General features: G+C 56.0%; 1 protein-coding gene across 2 annotated transcripts in view; it reads right to left on the bottom strand.

Annotated features, from left to right (window-relative positions):
- Grm4 (glutamate metabotropic receptor 4) overlaps positions 1–18,297 on the bottom strand; it is an 88,460-nt gene that overhangs the window by 24,897 nt on the left and 45,266 nt on the right. For both annotated transcript variants that reach the window (XM_031347907.1, XM_031347906.1), the window contains exons 4-6: positions 4,298–4,433; positions 1,998–2,152; positions 30–170 (exon numbers count right to left, since the gene is read on the bottom strand). In XM_031347907.1, coding sequence (XP_031203767.1) covers positions 30–170; positions 1,998–2,152; positions 4,298–4,433 — 432 coding nt within the window. The remainder of the gene's footprint in view (positions 1–29; positions 171–1,997; positions 2,153–4,297; positions 4,434–18,297) is intronic.

Below are 18,297 nucleotides of genomic sequence, written 5' to 3'. Positions count from 1 at the left end.
CCCCCCCCCCGCCACAGGCGCATGCTCACTGGTGCATTTCTTGATGTGGCTTCCCTTCTTGAGCGCATGGCGGCTCAACTTGCAATGGAAGTTGTCCTCCCAGAACTCGGCAAACCAGATGTTGCGCCTGTTGTTGTCAAGCGTGCGGCTGGAGAAGTATCTATCGAACCCTGGCAGGAAGGGAGAATGTCAGAGACTCCTCTCCAGTCGTCCCCACACGCGCACCCAAACATGGAGAAGAGAACCAGGGCCAGGAAGGGAAGGAGCAGCCTCTGACCCGGGGCCCAGGCAGTTAAAAAAAAAAAAAAAAAGACAGAACATGGTGTCATTTTATGCCATGTGAAACAAAAAGAGCTGGGTTAGGTCCCAGGGGAGCGCATAAAATTTAGGGTCACAGCCTACTTGGCAGAGACACCCCCTTGGATCAGGGGTTGGAACGGCAAGGGGTCTTAGAGCAAACGGTGAGACCAAGACCTATGCCTTGCTCCCTTAGCGTAGAGCATCTCCATTGCTTCGTGCTCTGCCCATCTCCCTCACCCGGGCAAACCCTGCCTCAGGGCTGGGATGAATGGGATAGCGCCTTCTCCCCTGCCCAGAGACCCTCTGAAGCTCACCTCATGGTGGGCCCATATGGAAGCTGTGGGAGACAGTGCCCGTAGCAGAGGAGATGAAGCCTGGCCTATGGAGGAGCTGGATAACTCTGTTGTGGGAACTATTATGGGATGCCCAATAGTATGCCTGGTCTCCTCGCAACAGACTCCAAGGATGCCATCCACTTACGACCACAACCAATCCTATCTCCAGAGGAGAACCAGTGACCAGGTATGATGGCCGTGCCTTTAACCCCAGCACTAGGGAGGCAGAGGCAGGTGGATCCCTGTGAATTCAAGGCCAGCCTGGTCTACAGAATGAGTTCCAGGACAGCCAGGGCTATTTAGTGAGACCCTGTCTCAAAAACAAACAAACAAACAAACAAACAAAAGATGAGAACCAGTATCCTTCAAACTCTCACGGTATCCCAGAGAGAAAGGGTACTTAAGTCTTAGGTTCAAATCCCAGCTGTGCCCATGCTATAAGGATGGGTGACTCAGTGGAGTGTGGTGGGGAAACCAAAAATGAGGAGCCTGGCTGGCAGGGGCGACATCTGCCACACCACACTGGTCAGCCAGCCGCTAGGGTCGTGGGTTTTTTATTTTTTATTTTTTTAGCTCCTCCTGGCTCAGTGTGGCTGAAGTGTTATGGAATTTTCCACTGCCTGTGCTGGCTGGGCATCAAGGTGAAGAGAGGACAGACACTTCATGCGACCTTCGGCAAGTGATGGGAAGTAGGGATGAGGCCTGACTCCTGAGCTCTTTTCCCGGCCTGTCAACTCCACGATGGCTGTGTGCTACTCGGTTTTAGAACAGGAAAGCCCTGGGAGCCGGCTCCCCTCCGTGAGGCCATGAGTCCTGCCAAGTCAGGCCATTACCAGGACGCTGACATCATTGCCTCACGCCCTGCAAGCCCCTGCCTGGCCAGAGAGGTTTATTCCTACCCAAGATGGCTGTGGTTTTCGCTCGCCCCAGAGGAAGGGGTGCGAGGCAAGGCAGAAAGGAAGAGAGGCGGGACAGAGCAGGTTGGTCCAACCCTTGCTGTTGGCCCTGAGCTGGCCACACCCAAACATGCTGCCCTGCAGGTCTCTCTCTGCAGCCTCTGCGGGCTCTCTCCAGAGCGAGGAAAGGTCCGGGATAGGAGAAGGGTGGGGTCGGACCGGGAAGAGACACTTAGGTAACAACGGGGGCTTCTCGGATCCCAGAATCCAAAGCAACTGAGGAGCTGGGGAGCAATTCCGGGTCTACACTCTAGTTCTGTCATGCTAGAGGCCTCTGCATGCAGGAGGCTGTAGACAAACGAAGAGGCAAGACAAGACAGGCAACAGAAGGCAGGCGGAAGCGGGCCATAAATAAACCTTGAGGGGCGGCGGGGGAGGGGCGCCGTCGCCCCCCTGCCCGGCCTACCTCGCACGGACATCCTCTTGGGGAGAATGGTGACTGCGCCCTCGGCCACTTCCTCAAGGCGCAGCACGGGGGCGCTCTTGGAGCCCCAGCTGTCGGAACCCATCCAAAAGAAGTGGCCGGTCTGGTTGGCCCTGCGCGCTGCCTCCAGCACCCTCCTGTGGGGACACAGCAACCCAGCCCAGACATGTATGGCTTCCCAGCTGCCCCAACCTCCGTGCCTATGCCCCAGGCTGTACCTGCACCCTGCCCGTATTCTTCAGTCCAGAACTCATGGCTATCCTTGCTCCCAGCCACAGATGATACCCCCAAATACACCCATCCCCCTCAGCCCACACCCATCACCAGGCCATACCTGAATGCCTCACCCCTGACTCACAGGCCTATAATCACCTCTGCCAGTACTCAGGGCCTATGCCTATCTACAATGACCTCTGTCATCCAGGCCTGTCTTCATGGGCCCACATCTGCCTCTGCGAAGACCACCATGTCTCCTTAAATCCCTATCTGCCCCACCTGGGTTCCAGATGCCAAACCCCTGTCCTCTTAGAGACATGGTCTCCACGGGTAACAGGCCACCCCACACCAAAGCCATCTTCACATGGATGCCCCGCAGGGTACCCACCCGTACCCCCACCCCCACCCGATCCTACTCCAGAAGTCAGGTCTTTCCTCAGCTGCTCCAGAGCAGGGTGGCCTTCCAGTGCTCACCTCTCTTCCAGGTGGGGGCTCTTGGTCAATGAGCACATGCCAGGCCCACCACAGGGCTGAGGGGCCCACATGACACTCCAGATGGCCCTCAAGACCAGCTCTTATGACCTCACTCCCTTGGAGAGGAACTAGGACTTAGAAGAGCCAGAAACTCTGGGTGGGAGACAGAGACACCAGGGGCCATTCCTGTTCTCTTCTGGTGAAGAACAGGGTCCGTGGCCCCAGGGGGGCTGGGCCTAGGCGGGCAGCAGCCTAGGGGTGGCAGTGACTAAACCTCTGGAGAGAAGCTACTCTCCCCAAGCCCCAGAACCTGCTTCCGAGCCAGCCTGTGGTCACCCTGGGCCCCTGCTCTAGTCTCTCTGCCAATTCCTGGCCCCTTAGCCGGCCACCACCCACCTTGGGCCACCACTAATGGTAGCTGGGGCGGCACATGGAACCGCAGCCTCGATCACGTTAATGCTTCCTGCATCTGAGAAGCCAAGGGGAGCCGGGATCTCATCCCACATCCAGCCAGTCACCTGTGTTTATTTATACCTTGGTCCGCTTCTGAAAACACAAGTGCGTTTCCAGAAACTGCCCGCCTCCTGCCAGGCTGCCTGTGTGGCTCAGGAGGGTCCTATCCGGCCCCTTCCCTAGGGACAAAACCTGGATCTTCACCCTCCCTCCCAACGGGAGGCTTATCTGAACAGGGGTACCCTCAGTCGTGGTGTGCCCCTGGGGCCTCTCCGTGTTGCTGCCACTCAGGACTCCAGGGTAGGGTGTGGGAAAGGGTTCAAGGGAGAAGAGGGACCAGCATTGACCTGACAGGGCTCCAGAAGGCGTTACTGAGCCCGGGGCTTTCCTGCTGGCTTTCCTCTGTGAGAACAGTTCAGAACCCCAGTTCTGCTCAGATGTGGGCTTCTCTCTCAAAGGGAAACCTTGGGAACCTAACACTTGGGTTCCGGGGGGGGGGGGGATGTCAAATGAGAAGCAAGCAGAAAGTAGGGAAATGGGGACTAGTCTGCAGGAGTGGTCTGTAGATGCGCTGAGCTTGTGACCTGTGACCCCTGTGCAGGAGCCCTGGCAGGGTCTCCACGGTCCTTGCAGAGCCTAGGGTCCAGGACAGAACCAGACTCCCACAGTGAGAGCATGCCCGAGGCCTGTCCTGAGCTCACAGAGTTCAGGCGTGAGCTGTGGCCTGCAGCCACTGAGCATCACTTCCGGCCAGGTCCTGCTCTGTGGCTTTGAGCACCTTCCTATGTTGGTCCTCAAACACTACTGCTTAGGGATTGTTTTGTTTTGTTTTGTTTTGTAACAGCGAAGAGCCTCAGAGAGATTATGAAACTTGGCGGAGGCCACCCACCCCCTCCAGCAGGTTGGATTAGAACTGGGGAGCATGCCTTAAGTCCGTAAGATAGCAGCCTTCCCCCTAAAGTCTCCACGATGGAGGATGGATGTAGGAAAACAGAGACGTGAAGGAGCCCCATTACAGTAGTTGGGTCTAGCCTGGGAATCCCACCACTCCAATTTACCACTTGCCCTTGCCCCATCTCCCTAGAAGGAAGGCATCCAGTGGGTCGTGCCTGGGCCACTGCCTGCCACGGCCGCCCTACCTGATGTCATCCTCGTTGGCGAAGATGATGACGGCTCTGGCGTTGGACGTTTCCAGTAGGCGTTTGATGATCTTGTCAAACTCCCCGGTCTTGGGTTCCCGTGGAATCTTCACTGACTGTGCAATGCACACGCCTCCTGTGGAGAGGCCATGTCGATATCCACCCAAGCCATCGGGCCTGAGCATCCCTCGTCCCCAACACACCCCAGGAGGCTGGGACCAGGGTCTCTCGCTTGACACCCCCAGTGCGTCACACCAGGATCACAAACACCAGCCACGGCATGAAGACAGAAGCCCTTAGATGTGATACGGCTCTGTGCCTCAGTTTCCCTAACTGAGACTAGCAAGAGCCAGACTGCCCACTTGAAATCTTGGTTTTGGTTTTTTGTTTTTTTGTTTTTTTTACCAGTTACCGATGGGTAACCTCGGGGCAGTCGCACTAGCTTTCTGTGTCTCCAACGTCACATTTATAAAGCGCAGACAAGAGGGCGACCTAGTTCACTGGCTGCTTGTGGGATCCGTGAACAAACCCGCTGTCTGGTGCACAGAGAGTACCTGGGAGCTCTGGCTATTTTTATCAGGATCATCTCAGAAGGTTCTTTGAAGGATTAAATCTGAGAATGGCCATCCTGGTAGCTGCTGCTCCCACACCCATGTCCACACACCTCCTAGGGCTCCTGTCCCTGAGACTCTGCACACCAAAGGTCCTTGGGGAAGGCCACACGTGTGGCTGCTGGGGTGTCCCAGCATGCACCCCGGGCAGCAGAGGGAGCGGACCGCGCCCAGGTGCCCCTGAGACCCGTCTCAGGTGAGCACGGGTAGACCGCGTCCTGTGTGTATATTCATAGCCCGCCTGTGCTCCCTCCCATGGGGCTCTGTCCTCCTACAGGTGCCGCTCAAAAGGGCGTCCTCCCTTAGGTCCAGGCCTCTCTTAAATCGTGGCCAATTCCATAGCTGCTATCCTGTGTCCACCCCCACCCCCAATCAGGCTTCCCCCTGATCTCTGTACATAGATGCAGTGCTCCCAGGGTCGAGCCGCGTCTGCATGGAGCTCACAGTGTGTGCTGGACAGGAATCACACTGGAAGGCCAGGAGGTGGCAAGCTTCCTCAGGGAAGGCCACATCCACATGGCCAAAGACACTCACTGAGGGTGGCTTTTTCAGCCAGAGCACACATGTGTATGCACACACACACACACACACCACACAGCACACACGACACATACACATACAGACACCACATATACACAACATGCACACACATAGACACTACACGCACACACCTCACACATACACCACACACACAACACACACTTCACATACACACAAACACCCACACCACACACACACACACAATACACACCACATACAGACACACAACATATGCACATATAGACACCACACACACATCAGACACACACACACCACACATAGCACACACAACACATACAGACATCACACACACACAACATGCACACATATAGACACCCACACACCTCACACATACACCACACACAACACACATCTCACATACACACAAACACACACACCATACACACAATACACACCACATAAAGACACACAACATATGCACATATAGACACCACACAAACCACACACACACACACACACACACACACACACGGATAGTGGGGGAGATCCTTAGGTCACTCCTAGATACCTAGCAAATCCCAAACTTGAAGCAGAGCAAGACCTCGAAGAACTCACGGACACAGGGTCTCGGGTCAGGGCCTCACCCCTGCCAGCCCCGGGCCACAGACAGCCCGGGATGGCGTGTTGCCCTCACTGCCTGGCAGTATGCTAATGATGGCAGTGCTCAGCTCCTGCCAAGTTGCCATATGGTCTCTCTCCAGTCAGAAAATGGGCCAATGGCGACATGTCTTCGTCCCCATCTGGGAAGGCAGATGGACAAGAGGAAGAGGCTGGCCCGGGCAGTGGGGACGGGCCACCTGGCTCAAGGAGGAAGCGGGAAGTAGGGAGTGGATCGCTCTCCAGCAGGGAGAAGGTGTTAGGTTAAGTCACATTCCTGGGTCAGTGCATGCTGTCCTGCCACAAACTGCACGCTTCACTTCCTGTCGCTGAAGCGAAGGCTAGGTAGCTCAGCCAGGGGGACATTAGTCACAGGAACGGAGTGTGGTGTGCGGCCTTGAAGGTGTTCTATTTATAGACTGTCCCATGTAAGCTGATCGTGACCCAGCAGAGGCCACTTGAAGCCACTCCTCGGAGGACTCACGCCACATACCCAGCAGACAGATGGGAAAGCTGAGGCTCTTGAAGGTAAAGAGGCTTCAGGGTTATGAAGAGAATGAGGCGAGGGGCTGAGGAGGCTGTGGGGCCACCTGTTGGCCCATAGTGTGCTTAGTGGGAGTGGAGGGATGGGGGTGGCTCTGGAGGTGGGATGTCCGAAAACCAGGGATGTGGACATGCCTAGGCGTGGACTTGGGTGGATGTCCCTGCACTGTGACTCTGCATCACAAGAAAGCAATGACTTTATTGCCCACAGTGGCCGTTGGAGAAGTGGGGACAAAAAGCTGCCTCGCAGGGTCTCTCTCGAGGGACATGGCTCCTGGGACTGGGACTGGTACGGGTCCCTGTCGCAGCCAGAGAGGACTGGGGTGGCCCCTGAGACACGGCACTGGCTGAGCAGCCACCCTGTGTGTGGCACTGGCTAGACCTGGCCTGCTCGAGTCCGCATACCAACCCCAGGGCAAATATGAATGTCCCTGCCTGGTGGGCATGGAAGCTGAGGCTCAGAGCTGGCAAAGGGCCTAGCAGAGGCCACGGGAAGTGAGGCCGGAGCCTCCACCAGGCCGCGGTCCTCTCTCCTGAAGCCTTCCTTAGCCAGAAAGCCCCGCCCTCCACACCTGCCCCTGGGCAGGAGAGGAAGGGTCCCCACTCACCCTCCTCTGTAGAGATTATACACGTGTGCACATGGTCGGGAGCGTGTGTGCACATGGTCGGGAGCGCGCACACCAGATTATATGTGCACAATCATGCAGCTTTCCTTTGGATACGCACGCACACACACACACATACACACGCACGGACGCACGCGTGCGCACATGATCACAAACCATGCTGCTACGGGGCTCCTGTATCCAGCCCCTACCCCCATCGCTGTGGTTCAAACTGCACTTTTTTTTTTTTTTTTTTTGGTTTTTCGAGACAGGGTTTCCTCTGTGTAGCCCTGGCTGTCTTGGAACTCACTCTGTAGACCAGGCTGGCCTCGAACTCAGAAATCTGCCTGCCTCTGCCTCCCAAGTGCGGGGGACTAAAGGCGTGCGCCACCACCGCCCGGCCACACTGCACTCTTACCCTCCCCATACTCTTAGCCTCTCCGTGGACCTCATCAAGAGCCACTTGTCCACACTATGATACAGAGCAACGGAAGTTGGCAGACAGGCAAGAATTAACCAGTTCCCAGCTCCAGGCAGGCACGGGACCAGGAGGGCTGGAGGAAGCCAATGTTCCCAAGCCTGGCGAAGCCCTCCCCGGTCCTTTAGAGATCATTCACAGACCCTACCCAACTTCCTACCGGGAACCTGGCTGCCAGATCGCTGGTCAGAACCAAACTGCCCTGTGCCAGCTGCAAGCCAGGGCCCCTCTGTGCTGGCCGGAGTCAGATGTCATGCTCAGACTCCTCCCACACCTGCTCAGGCTCCTCCCACACCTGCTCAGACTCCTCCCCCTTCCTCAGGCTCCTCCCCAGCCTCAGAGGCTCCACCTTAATTTCTCACAGCCCGTGGGCTCTTCCTCTTCTCGTCTTTTTTTCTCTTTAAAAAAAACAATGCTTTTAAATGTAAAAACAGAGAAGAAAATAATGAAAAGACAAACCCTAGGAAGTCAAGTGGAAAAACCTATATTGCTGCAGAATACGGCAGACTGCAGAGAGGAAAGAACGGGAGGAGTCCCCCAGGCCATGCTGGGCTCCCTGCAGGAAGCAGGGCAGGCAGGAGGCAGTGGGGGAGATCACACACACACACACACACACACACACACACACAAGCATGCATGCGTACACACTCGCGCACACATATGCACAACACGCCACTTTCTCTTCCCCTCCTCCTTTTCTTAGCCAGGCTGTCAATAAGCCAGCCTCAGCCTCATGACAGGGTTCTGCCATGGAGCAAGGCGTGGCCTAAATGACTGAGTTCTGATGTGAAGTTTGGGGTGGGGAAGACTTCCAGACCCCCAAACAATCTCATCTTCCCCCGAGGATGCTCCAACATGAGCTAGGGGGAGGGGTAGAGAGAGCCAGGCTTGGTTCTCTCAGCCCTATCTCCAGGCCCAACACTACTATACAGAGCTCCAGGTCTGGCCAGGCTACAGCTCACTCAGGCCTGGCTTCCCCCACCACTCTGCCTGTTCCTGCCCTAAACGTCCTCTCCACTAGGCCCAAGGCAGCCTGCCTTACTCTCCTACCCTGCTTATCTCTGGTGTGCCCACACTGTACATGTGCACACACACCGACACGTGTGGCATGCACACACACCGACACGTGTGACATCTATGTTCCTTGCTCAAGTTTGCAGTTGCTACCTCTGCACGGGCCTCCCAGAATCTGCCTATCTGACATCTGCCCCACAATAGGCCTTGGACAGGTTGCCCCCAGCCAGGAGAACCCCAAACCAACTGGCCAGGTATCCACCATTACCCATCACCCCTTCCCTTGCTGGATTCTTCCTCCCCAGGGGCCCACTGAAGACAGGCAGCTGTCTGTCCATTTTTGCTAGACACACAGGTGACAGAAGTGCAAAGGGACACTGGCAAACATAGGTGACAGAGGCCTGAGAGGAATCCCACCTGCACATGCCCTCTCAGGGGTGTCTACGCCTGCAGAGCCTGCACTGATGCCTCAGAGCTGCCACCATGTCCTATGCTCTGGGCCCCCTGTGGTGCCTGATGTCTACTCTGCGCCGGGAACAGTCTGTGCCATGCATTCTCGACATGCCCGGCCATCTTTCAACCCTGCCTTCCACTCTGTCCACTCCCTCTGCCCAGCCCTATACCCTTGCAGCAAGCGCTGGGAAACATGTACTCGCAGCATGAATGGGCGACAGGACAGCAAGACGATGCGTCACTAGCCTGTCCCAAAGCTCGGGGTGAGACGGCCGAGCCACACAGAGCCTCATGGCACCATCCTCTTCCTTGTTGCAAGTAACTTGAGTTCCTGGTGGGCGGTGGGTCACCTGGGAGAAGACCAGCCAGGTTCCGGCGGACCCTCGTTTGCCCACATTCCCTCTGTTCCTGTCCACTTGTAACAAGGAAACAAAGAGGCGAAGAGAGGCAAGCTGAGCCTGCTGCCGCTACCTTCCTGAGCATTTTTGGACAGGTTACTAAACCTCTCTGACCTGCCCTCTGTGAAAGAGGCAAGGACTTAAACTCCCCCTGGTAGGCTAGTGGAGTCCGAGAGTGTCTGTGAGTGGTACTGCGGCTGCAGCCACTGCCCTGAGGAGTGGGCAAAGCCTTAGCTGGCAGGGCCACTTGGGAAGAAGCTGAGATGGAGATCATTGCTCAACTGTGTCAGGACCCAAGAGTTCTTAGGTCCTCAGCTCTGCAGAGCAAGGGCTGGGCTCTGCAAAAGCTATCCCCGGAAACTCGGGTTGCTGGGCAGTTCCCAGAATACAGCTTGGAAACACAGGGACTGTCTGAGCGATGCCGGCACCAGCAACCAGCACACTCGTGCGCTTAGCACCTTGCTCGTAGTCTTACACTCCAGGACCCCACAGAGACACACCCACAGCTCTCCCACCCCAAATAAAAGCCGCCACTGTAAGGATCTGCATAGGGCCACACACCCTAAGCAGCTACCCCTTGCCCGATCCACAGCTCCGAAAGCTCATGCAGGAACAACCATACAGCAACGCAAGCGCAGGCACCCCAGACATCACCTCTGTGGCAGCCACAACACACCGCACAACTGTGCGCACCACACGGAGACAGGCCGAGCCCACCGGGCCACATGGTTGTGCCTATAGTGACCTCAAGCGGGTTTCCAAGCACAGACATACAGCAGACACATACGCAGACAGCAAGCTGTCACATAAACCACACAGACACACGTGACCCTAGCCAGTCAGGCAATAAGCCTGCTAACACGACCTATGCCCTACCCCCCACAAGGCTCAAAGCTCGCTCCCTGAAAGCTTCCCTAGGTCTGCCCCGCTCCTCTCTGTGCACGCTCGATGACCCTGGTAGACCAGTCTCACAGCAGGTGCCATGCAGCTCCGTACATGCCAGGGTCTGCTGGGACCTGGAGGTCAGAGCAGCTCTCTGAACCCTGCTCGCACACATGCACACACACACACTCACAGATCCCACCCATTCCCTTTGCTGACCGCTTTGCACTTAGCTGGGAGCAAAGCCGGACTGCTGCACAGTGCCCCAGGGACTACAGCAAAGTCTTCAATCTCCACCGTCCCCTCTCTTGGCCCCAAGCCCTGTTTCTGTGGGGTTAGGGATGCACACGGAGGCAGAAAGGAACTCAGATATTAGAGAGCAGTGGGCCTCCATGACACCGGAGGCCAAGAGGCCATCAATGGCCCTGGTCCCATCTCCTCCACCCACCACTGCCCACCGACAGCGAAGTCACCCAGCGTTGAGAGTGTGACACATACCCACCCTGGGCCAGGCCAAGTGCCTAGGGTGACGTAAGATACGGGGTTCTCAGTGCAAGCTCTCCTGTCCCTGGCTGTTAAGAGTTTCATTAGCCTTGATGTTGGGCTCTTGAGAGGAAATCCACTGAGTGATTGCCCTAATATCTTAGCACAGATGCATTTAGGCAAAACACCTTCAGAGCAAGGAAGCCAGAAATATATAGGAAAGGGAATTGCTGGAGGCAGGTGGCAAGGCGGGGACTCCGCGGACAGGATATCAGCAAAACATTAGTGGGGACCCTGTGCAACCCCGTATCCTCCCTCAGGAGCGTGACTGTGGGCGGAGGAAACACACATGCTCCCCGGATTCAGTGCGGACAGAGCCCGGGTTCCTCCAAGACCCCCATACGCTCACAACTGCTAAGGGCAGCTCCAGTCCGCTGGTCTACCTGTGGATAAAAGAGCCCTCAGTCTGGCCAAGGCTCTGTCTCCGTCAGCCACACCCAAGTATGCCACCCGCACAACAAGACCTCCGCTCCTCTCTCCACTCCTGTCTGCCTCTGCCACTAGAGACAGGAAGACACGGGGCTAGACACACGGGGTCTTCTATGCCATCTCCCAACCCAGCTTTTTAACCAGGACGACCTCCTCCAAACCACACTACCCCTGCTACTTCAAGGCTTTGGCATTATGGTCCTGAAGCAAGAAACAGACACCCCCTTCCTGTCTGCCATCCCCTTCCTGTCTGTCTGCCTAGCCTACGAGGATCGGGCCTGACCCCTCCTCCTCCTCCTTCTCCCCCCACCTCCCAAGTCTTGGCACTGCCCAGCCCTGCCTCTCTGACTTCTGTAACGGCTCTGGTTGCCCCTGCCTTGTGCGGTGTAACTTGTCAGCCTCGGGGAGAGGGCCGAGCCTGGGAGAGACACAGTTCAAGTCCCAGCTACCACTTCTTAGCTGTGTAACTCCGGCCAAGGTAAACCTCTTGGGCTTCTGCCCCCCTCGCCAAGCATAAGAATGGGCCATATAGGGGAGTGGAGTATAATCCTAGCAATTGGGAGGGTGAGGCAGGAGAATCACCTTGAATTCGAAGCCAACCAGGCCTGTATGACAAAGCTCTGTCTCAAACAACAAACAAACAAACAAACAACCTAAGCAAGCAAGCCCAGGTAAGGGCCGTGGGACAGTATCTGATGGTGGGACACAGCAAAACTGCCCCGTATGTTGTCCTGCAGTCAGCTTTCCTCTGTGAAAGTCCCCCAAGAGCTCTATCTTCCTCTCTTCTCACCCCCCAGGTCCCCCCAGACAGGGAAGCTCAATTAACGCTGGTTCAACGCATCTTAATCTCCAGCTGCCGTCCAGAAGTTGGGAAGCCAGTGGTGCTGGACACTCCTGGGTGGGGAGAGGCTCTGAGGTGCCCCTGGCCAGCTCCGCCCCCTATAGGAGAAACATTCAAGCAGGAGAGAGCAGCCGGAGGGAGTTAGGGGCTGGCAGAGGCGAGCCTGTGGTTTGGCCGGAGTGGGGAGGGCCGCTGCAGACGGGGATGAAATATTTAGAAGCCCACATCCCCAGGAAGTGGGAACTGCCAAGCAAAATGAAATGTTGAGATGTAATTACGCAGGCAGCCCAAGCATGTCTCGCTGCAGGCGGCTCAGCCCCTGAGCCTACCACATCAGCCGCTGGTAAAGAAGTCCTCCAGGGCCCTCCCAGCCAGCTCCACCCTCTCTACAAGCCAGGCTAGGAAAGGGCAGCCAGAGTCGACTGGTAGAATGCGGGGGGTGGGGGGGTGGGGGGAGCCTGTGGCAGTCCCTGCGGTCCTCTCACTGTTAGCTTCCTGGCAGAAAATGGAGCTGTTGACCCATGCCCCAGGAAGGAGACCGCTAGATAGCCTTGGTGTGTGGCAGTGAGGGTGACAAGGGGCCCAAAGCAGCAGAAGCCAGCCTGATCCAGTTTGGGGTGGGTGGTATCAGGAAACCCAGCTGCCTGGGGCTCTGGTTAATAAAAACAGATAGACCAGGCCAGGAACTGATCCATCAAAATTGTCTGAGACCCTGCAGCCACTGGGAGAAGACTTGGAGTTCCAAACAGAGCCACCAGCCTAGGGGGGGTGGGGGGGGGAGAGACATGCCTGCCAGGGAGGGAGGGTCCTTCAAGCCTCAGTCCTAGATGGGGTGGGGTGGACGTATGGCAAGGGTCCTTCCTAGATGCCCACCTTGCTGGGCACTATGGGTTAGATGCACTACCTCTTCTGGTTTCCCATGGGACTTTTCTGGTGTCAGACCAACACGAGCTATGGCATGAGGGAGGGAGAGGGGCGGGGGGGGGGGCGCTTTCCCAAGTTGTGATAATCACCCACGTCTCCAAGAATACCAAGACAAGAGCAGGATAGGACCGCCCAGCCTGGAGAGTTCCTTTATGATCTAACCCAGAGACCAGAGAAGGGCTTCCGTTTGCCCCAGGCTGACCAGCATGAGCCAAGAGCACACATCCATCTGGTGCCCAAGGTCCTCACCAGGCTGCCTCGGGAGCTCAGATAACACCCTGGGCAGACCTAGCCAGCTGACCACGCCCCGACTACACCCTTCTCCTGTGGGTCCTATTCTCACAGACCACATCGCCTCTGCCATCCAGTCGGCCCCTCCTCCCACTCTACGGCCCGCCGGGGTTGCTCTCCTCCTCAAGAGTGCGAAGCCTGCTTTAGGAGGCTAGCAGGACACCCCAGCTCCCTCCTACGGTTCCCTACCCGTGAAGAGCCCTGCCACCGCAGCTCAGCCATCCCTCAGGTGCAGCTAGACACTGAAGAACAAGCAAGCTCAGATCACTGGCTGACACCTGCACTAAACCCCTTCCCCATTGCCAGCCCTTCCCCGACTCCTCCTGCGCTCCCTCCTCATTCACTGTCTTCTGCCTCCTCCCTCTCACCTCTTCACAACCACAGGGCTCTCCTCCAACAGCTAACATCTACCCTCTGCTGCCTCGCTGGCCCCTCCCAACCAGTTCACATCCTGGGCATCATGCCTATTTCACGGGCCAGAAAACTGAGGCCACCTGTGAGCCAGATCCTGCCTGACTGCCTCTGTCACTCGGACTCAGATCCTCCTCCCTCCTCCCCTTCCTCCCCTCTCTCTTCCTCCTCTTCTCCCATTTCCCATCTTCTAGGTAGCTAATATAACTCATCCTACCCCTCTCCCCACTTTCCTAAATCTGACACAGGGCCATGCAGGCCAGTTCTCTGAAGGGGCAAGGGCCTTCGGGCCTTCCCGAGCCCTCCTGGTCCCCTCCCGTCTCCTCCTTCCGAGCCCTCCTGGTCCCCTCCCGTCTCCTCCTCCGGAGCCCTCCTGGTCCCCTGCCATCTCCTCCTTCCGAGCCCTCCTGGTCCCCTCCCGTCTCCTCCTCCGGAGCCCTCCTGGTCCCCTCCCGTCTCCTCCTTCCGAGCCCTCCTGGTCCCCTCCTTGCCTTACTGCTTCCTACACCCAAGGCTTCCCTTGGGTCCCAAGGCATCGTTAGCTTCCTTCTGGCTCGTTAAAAATTTGCATAGAATTTGCATAGAATAGCCACATGATCAGTCTGTCTATAACAAAACAGAGCCAGATGCAGCACATGTGAGTCAAGGAAGGTAGAGACCAGGAGGAGGAGAAGCCCCGGTCTAGGAAGCCAGGGGCTCACCCTGGGTGGGTGTGCCCAGAGGACACACTTTGCCCTCCAAACCTCACGGGTCGCCTGGGGGCTGGCTGGTTTGTCGTTATCATTTTTCCAACAACAACCACTCGAAACTAGAATTACCTCCACCTCAGAGAAACTAAGAGCCCAAAAGGACCTGCAGCCTACTCACTCGGGGCAGTCATCTGGAGAACCAGGACCACACACTGCCTGGGTTGCCTGCTCCATCTGCCCTGCCTCTGGGAGGGACATGGCCCTCTGAAGGCAACAAGAACAGACCCCTCCAGGACACCCTCTGGGCCAGGTCTCCCAAAGGAAGCTCTTTCCTGGCCTGGCCTGGCCTGGCCTCCCCATCCTGCAAGCAGCAAGCACAGCACACACACGCACACACACACACACACACACACACACACACACACACACACTCTGCTGATTGCTGCAGACAAGCACCTCAACTCTTTCATCTCAGCTTTCTAGCTGAGCTGGACCTACCTGGTCACAGCAGTGTCCAGGAATAAATGTGTTGGGATAAGAAAGAAATCGTTAACAAAGCAGAGGGGACGGGGTCTGCGTCTCACAGAGGCTCTGTTGGCTCAGCTGCCCCTGCAGGGCCAGGGTGCCGCTCTCCAAGGTGCTGAAGCGTGGGCTGGCCTCAACAACCTCAGCCCATGGGAACAGGGGGATATGTGAGCTAACAGCTAGAAAATAATCCGAACTTCTCTTCTCACCACCTCAATCCCTGGGTCCAAACCCTCACCTCTTAAAATATATATATATATGTTTATATATATATATATATATATATATATATATATATATATATATATAATCATGTAATATATAATGTACAATATATATTATATGTAATATAATATATAATGTATAATGTATAATTATAATATTTAATATATATGGTAGGTGAGTGTGTATGTGAGTGTGGGTGTGTGTGATATGTATGCGTGAGCCTGTACGTGAGTGTGTGCATGTGTGTATGTGTGACTGTGTGTGAATTGTGCGTGTGAGTATGTGAGTGTGTGTGGTGTGCGTATGCACGGGGGAATGTGGGTGTGTATGGTATGTATGTATGATTGTGTGTGAGAGGTGTGTGTGTGTGTGTATGTGTGTGTGTACATTTGTGTGTGTGTGTGTATGTGTGTGTGTGTGTACATTTGTGTGTGTGTATGTGTGTGTGTGTATGTGTGTGTGTATGTGTGTGTGTATGTGTGTGTGTGTGTGTGTGTTTGTGTGTGTGTGTTGCATACAGCCAGAAAAGCCATCAGCTGTCTCCCTAGCACTCTTGGCTACTCTCCTCATTGAGCCTGCAGTGGGGCTGGCGACCAGGGTGTCCAGTGAGCCTCTTTCCTCGACTCCTTTCCTCTCTTTCCCTCTGTCTCTCCCTTCCTCTTTCCCTCCCTAAACACACGTACATGTACACACACTCACACACACACACACACACACACATGACTTTCATGGGGCTTGTACAGGAGCTACGGCTAGGCCTGGCACCGAGGACTTTCCATTACAACTGCCAATGACCCGCGTCTGGAAATGAATGTGTGTTGTGGTGGGTTTCAGGGAATTTCAGAAGACTAGAACAGGCAGGCTGGCAAAGGGGCTGATGGAGGGGCTAGCTGGGGCCACAGAGTCTGTGCCTGCTCAAGTACTCTGAAAGGGAAGTCTGGAGTGGACAGAACAAGGCAGAAATGGCTTCAGTATCCACACGTGAATGTGTGGAGGAAGGAAGGTCCACAGCCCCTTGCTGGTCCTACACACAACTGAAAGGTCTGGGGAGGGGTGTGACTAGGGTCTCACCTGTGTACACGGGGTGGTGGCAGAGCAAAGCTGTGGGCATGCTGCACAATGCCAGGCCTGGAAGCCTGGCAAAGAAACTGGCTGCAAGCGCCGCCCTCACCTCCCGGGGAAAAGGTGATGGCTCCCACTTAGCCACAGCTCTAGCACAGGGGCTGTGGAGGAAGCAGGCAGAGAGGTAACAGACAGGGCAGAAGGCCATTAATCGGACAAGGCAGAAGCTTTAGTTGTTCTCAGACAACCAGAAACAGCTAGAGGGGACCCTCTCCATTCTATGGGTGTCTGGGAGACGCCACAATATGCTTTGCAGGGGAAAAAGATGAATGTAGCAACTTTGGGGTTTGAAGACCCATGGAAACGATGGGAGGGTGCTGGAGGAACGTCTGACTCCACGAGTACCGGTGACCTGGGGTCCGGGGCCAAGGATCACCGTGGGACTTGGCCTCCAAACACTGAGGGAAGATAGAAAGCCAAGGGACACCAGGAACCCAACCATGGGAGTCCAGAGGTCCCCTGCCCCAGCACCTTCGCAGCAGCGAAAAAGCCAAGGCTCATACCAGTACCCCACAGCCAGGGCTAGAACTCAGCCTGACTGGGCGGTATGGTCGAATCTCACAGCCCTTCTGAGGTAGGCTGGGCGTGTGCTCTCTATTCACACTCCTGTTAGATTAACAAGGGAGCCAGGGCCTTGAGTTCAAGGCCGTACACAGGGATTAGAGCCCAGCTTCCTCCCATGGCACTTGGGCTCTGAACCATTCAGAACTGGCTTTCAAAGCCCAAAGCCACAAAGGGTCTGCCACAGGCAAAGGGGACTTTTTATACCCCAAACATCTTCAGGTATGTCCCTCCGAATGTGTACGTGGCTTCCTGTGGAGGACAGAAGACAGCCAATCAGCAAGACAGACAGACAGACAGACAGACAGACAGCCCGACTGTCTTCCTGCCACTGTCTGGGTACACTCTCAGAGGCTGGCAGAGAGAGCCAGGGAAAGTGGCAGCATGCACACATGTATGTGCACACATAAAACACATGCATGCACATGGCACACACAAACATGTATGAACACACATGTACACATACACACTCATACACATGGACGCACGCACACACACACACACATGCATGAACACAGTGCATATAAACACCCACTCAAGCACATGCACTGGTGCACGCACGCACACACACTCACACACACACAAACACACACACACACACCAGTGCCTCACGACATCTAGCCCTAGGGACTCACTGACCTGAGAGGTGTCAGCACCCTGCCACAGGCCAGAATGTCAGAGAAATCAGAGCAGACAGGCAAAGTCCCCGAGGCGAGCCATGCAAGCATGGGAGTTCATCTTCATCACACAGGATTGACCTGGCCATCACTAGCAGTCACATTAATGCCAACACCTTGCCAATCCCCAGCCTGGCAAAGACATCAGCTGGGGCCTGGTGGGCCTCGCCACTCAGCAGGGCCACTCACTGGGGCAGTGTCAGGCCCCAGACACTGAATAGGAGACCTGCTGGGTCTGAGGCTCAGGGCAGCCCGTGGGGATTCTGGGATTGGGAGGACAGGCCGTGTGGCAGGGCCCCCTCTTCTCCTGAGGCTACCTCCCCAAGGAGTAGGCAGCCAGTGGAGGTGGGGGGTGTCCTGGAACCAAAAATAGGCAGATACCCTAAGCTGAAGCCACACAATCCCTCCTGTCTCCCCCTATCACTGACAGAACCTCCCAGCACAGGAAACACAGGGATAGCCTTTCTGAACCCAAGAAGGCCTAAAGTGCCCTCTGGGTGCCCCCCTAAAGTGCCCTCTGGGTGCCCCCTGAACCCCTCTAGGTGCCCCCCTGAGCTCCTCTGGGTGCCCCTGAACCCCTCTGGGTGCCCCCCTGAACCCCTCTGGTTGCCCCTGAACCC

Source organism: Mastomys coucha, unplaced genomic scaffold (genome assembly GCF_008632895.1).
Source record: "Mastomys coucha isolate ucsf_1 unplaced genomic scaffold, UCSF_Mcou_1 pScaffold3, whole genome shotgun sequence".
In the NCBI taxonomy this organism is placed as follows: Eukaryota; Metazoa; Chordata; class Mammalia; order Rodentia; family Muridae; genus Mastomys; species Mastomys coucha.
This window is presented reverse-complemented; position numbering and strand designations above follow the sequence as displayed.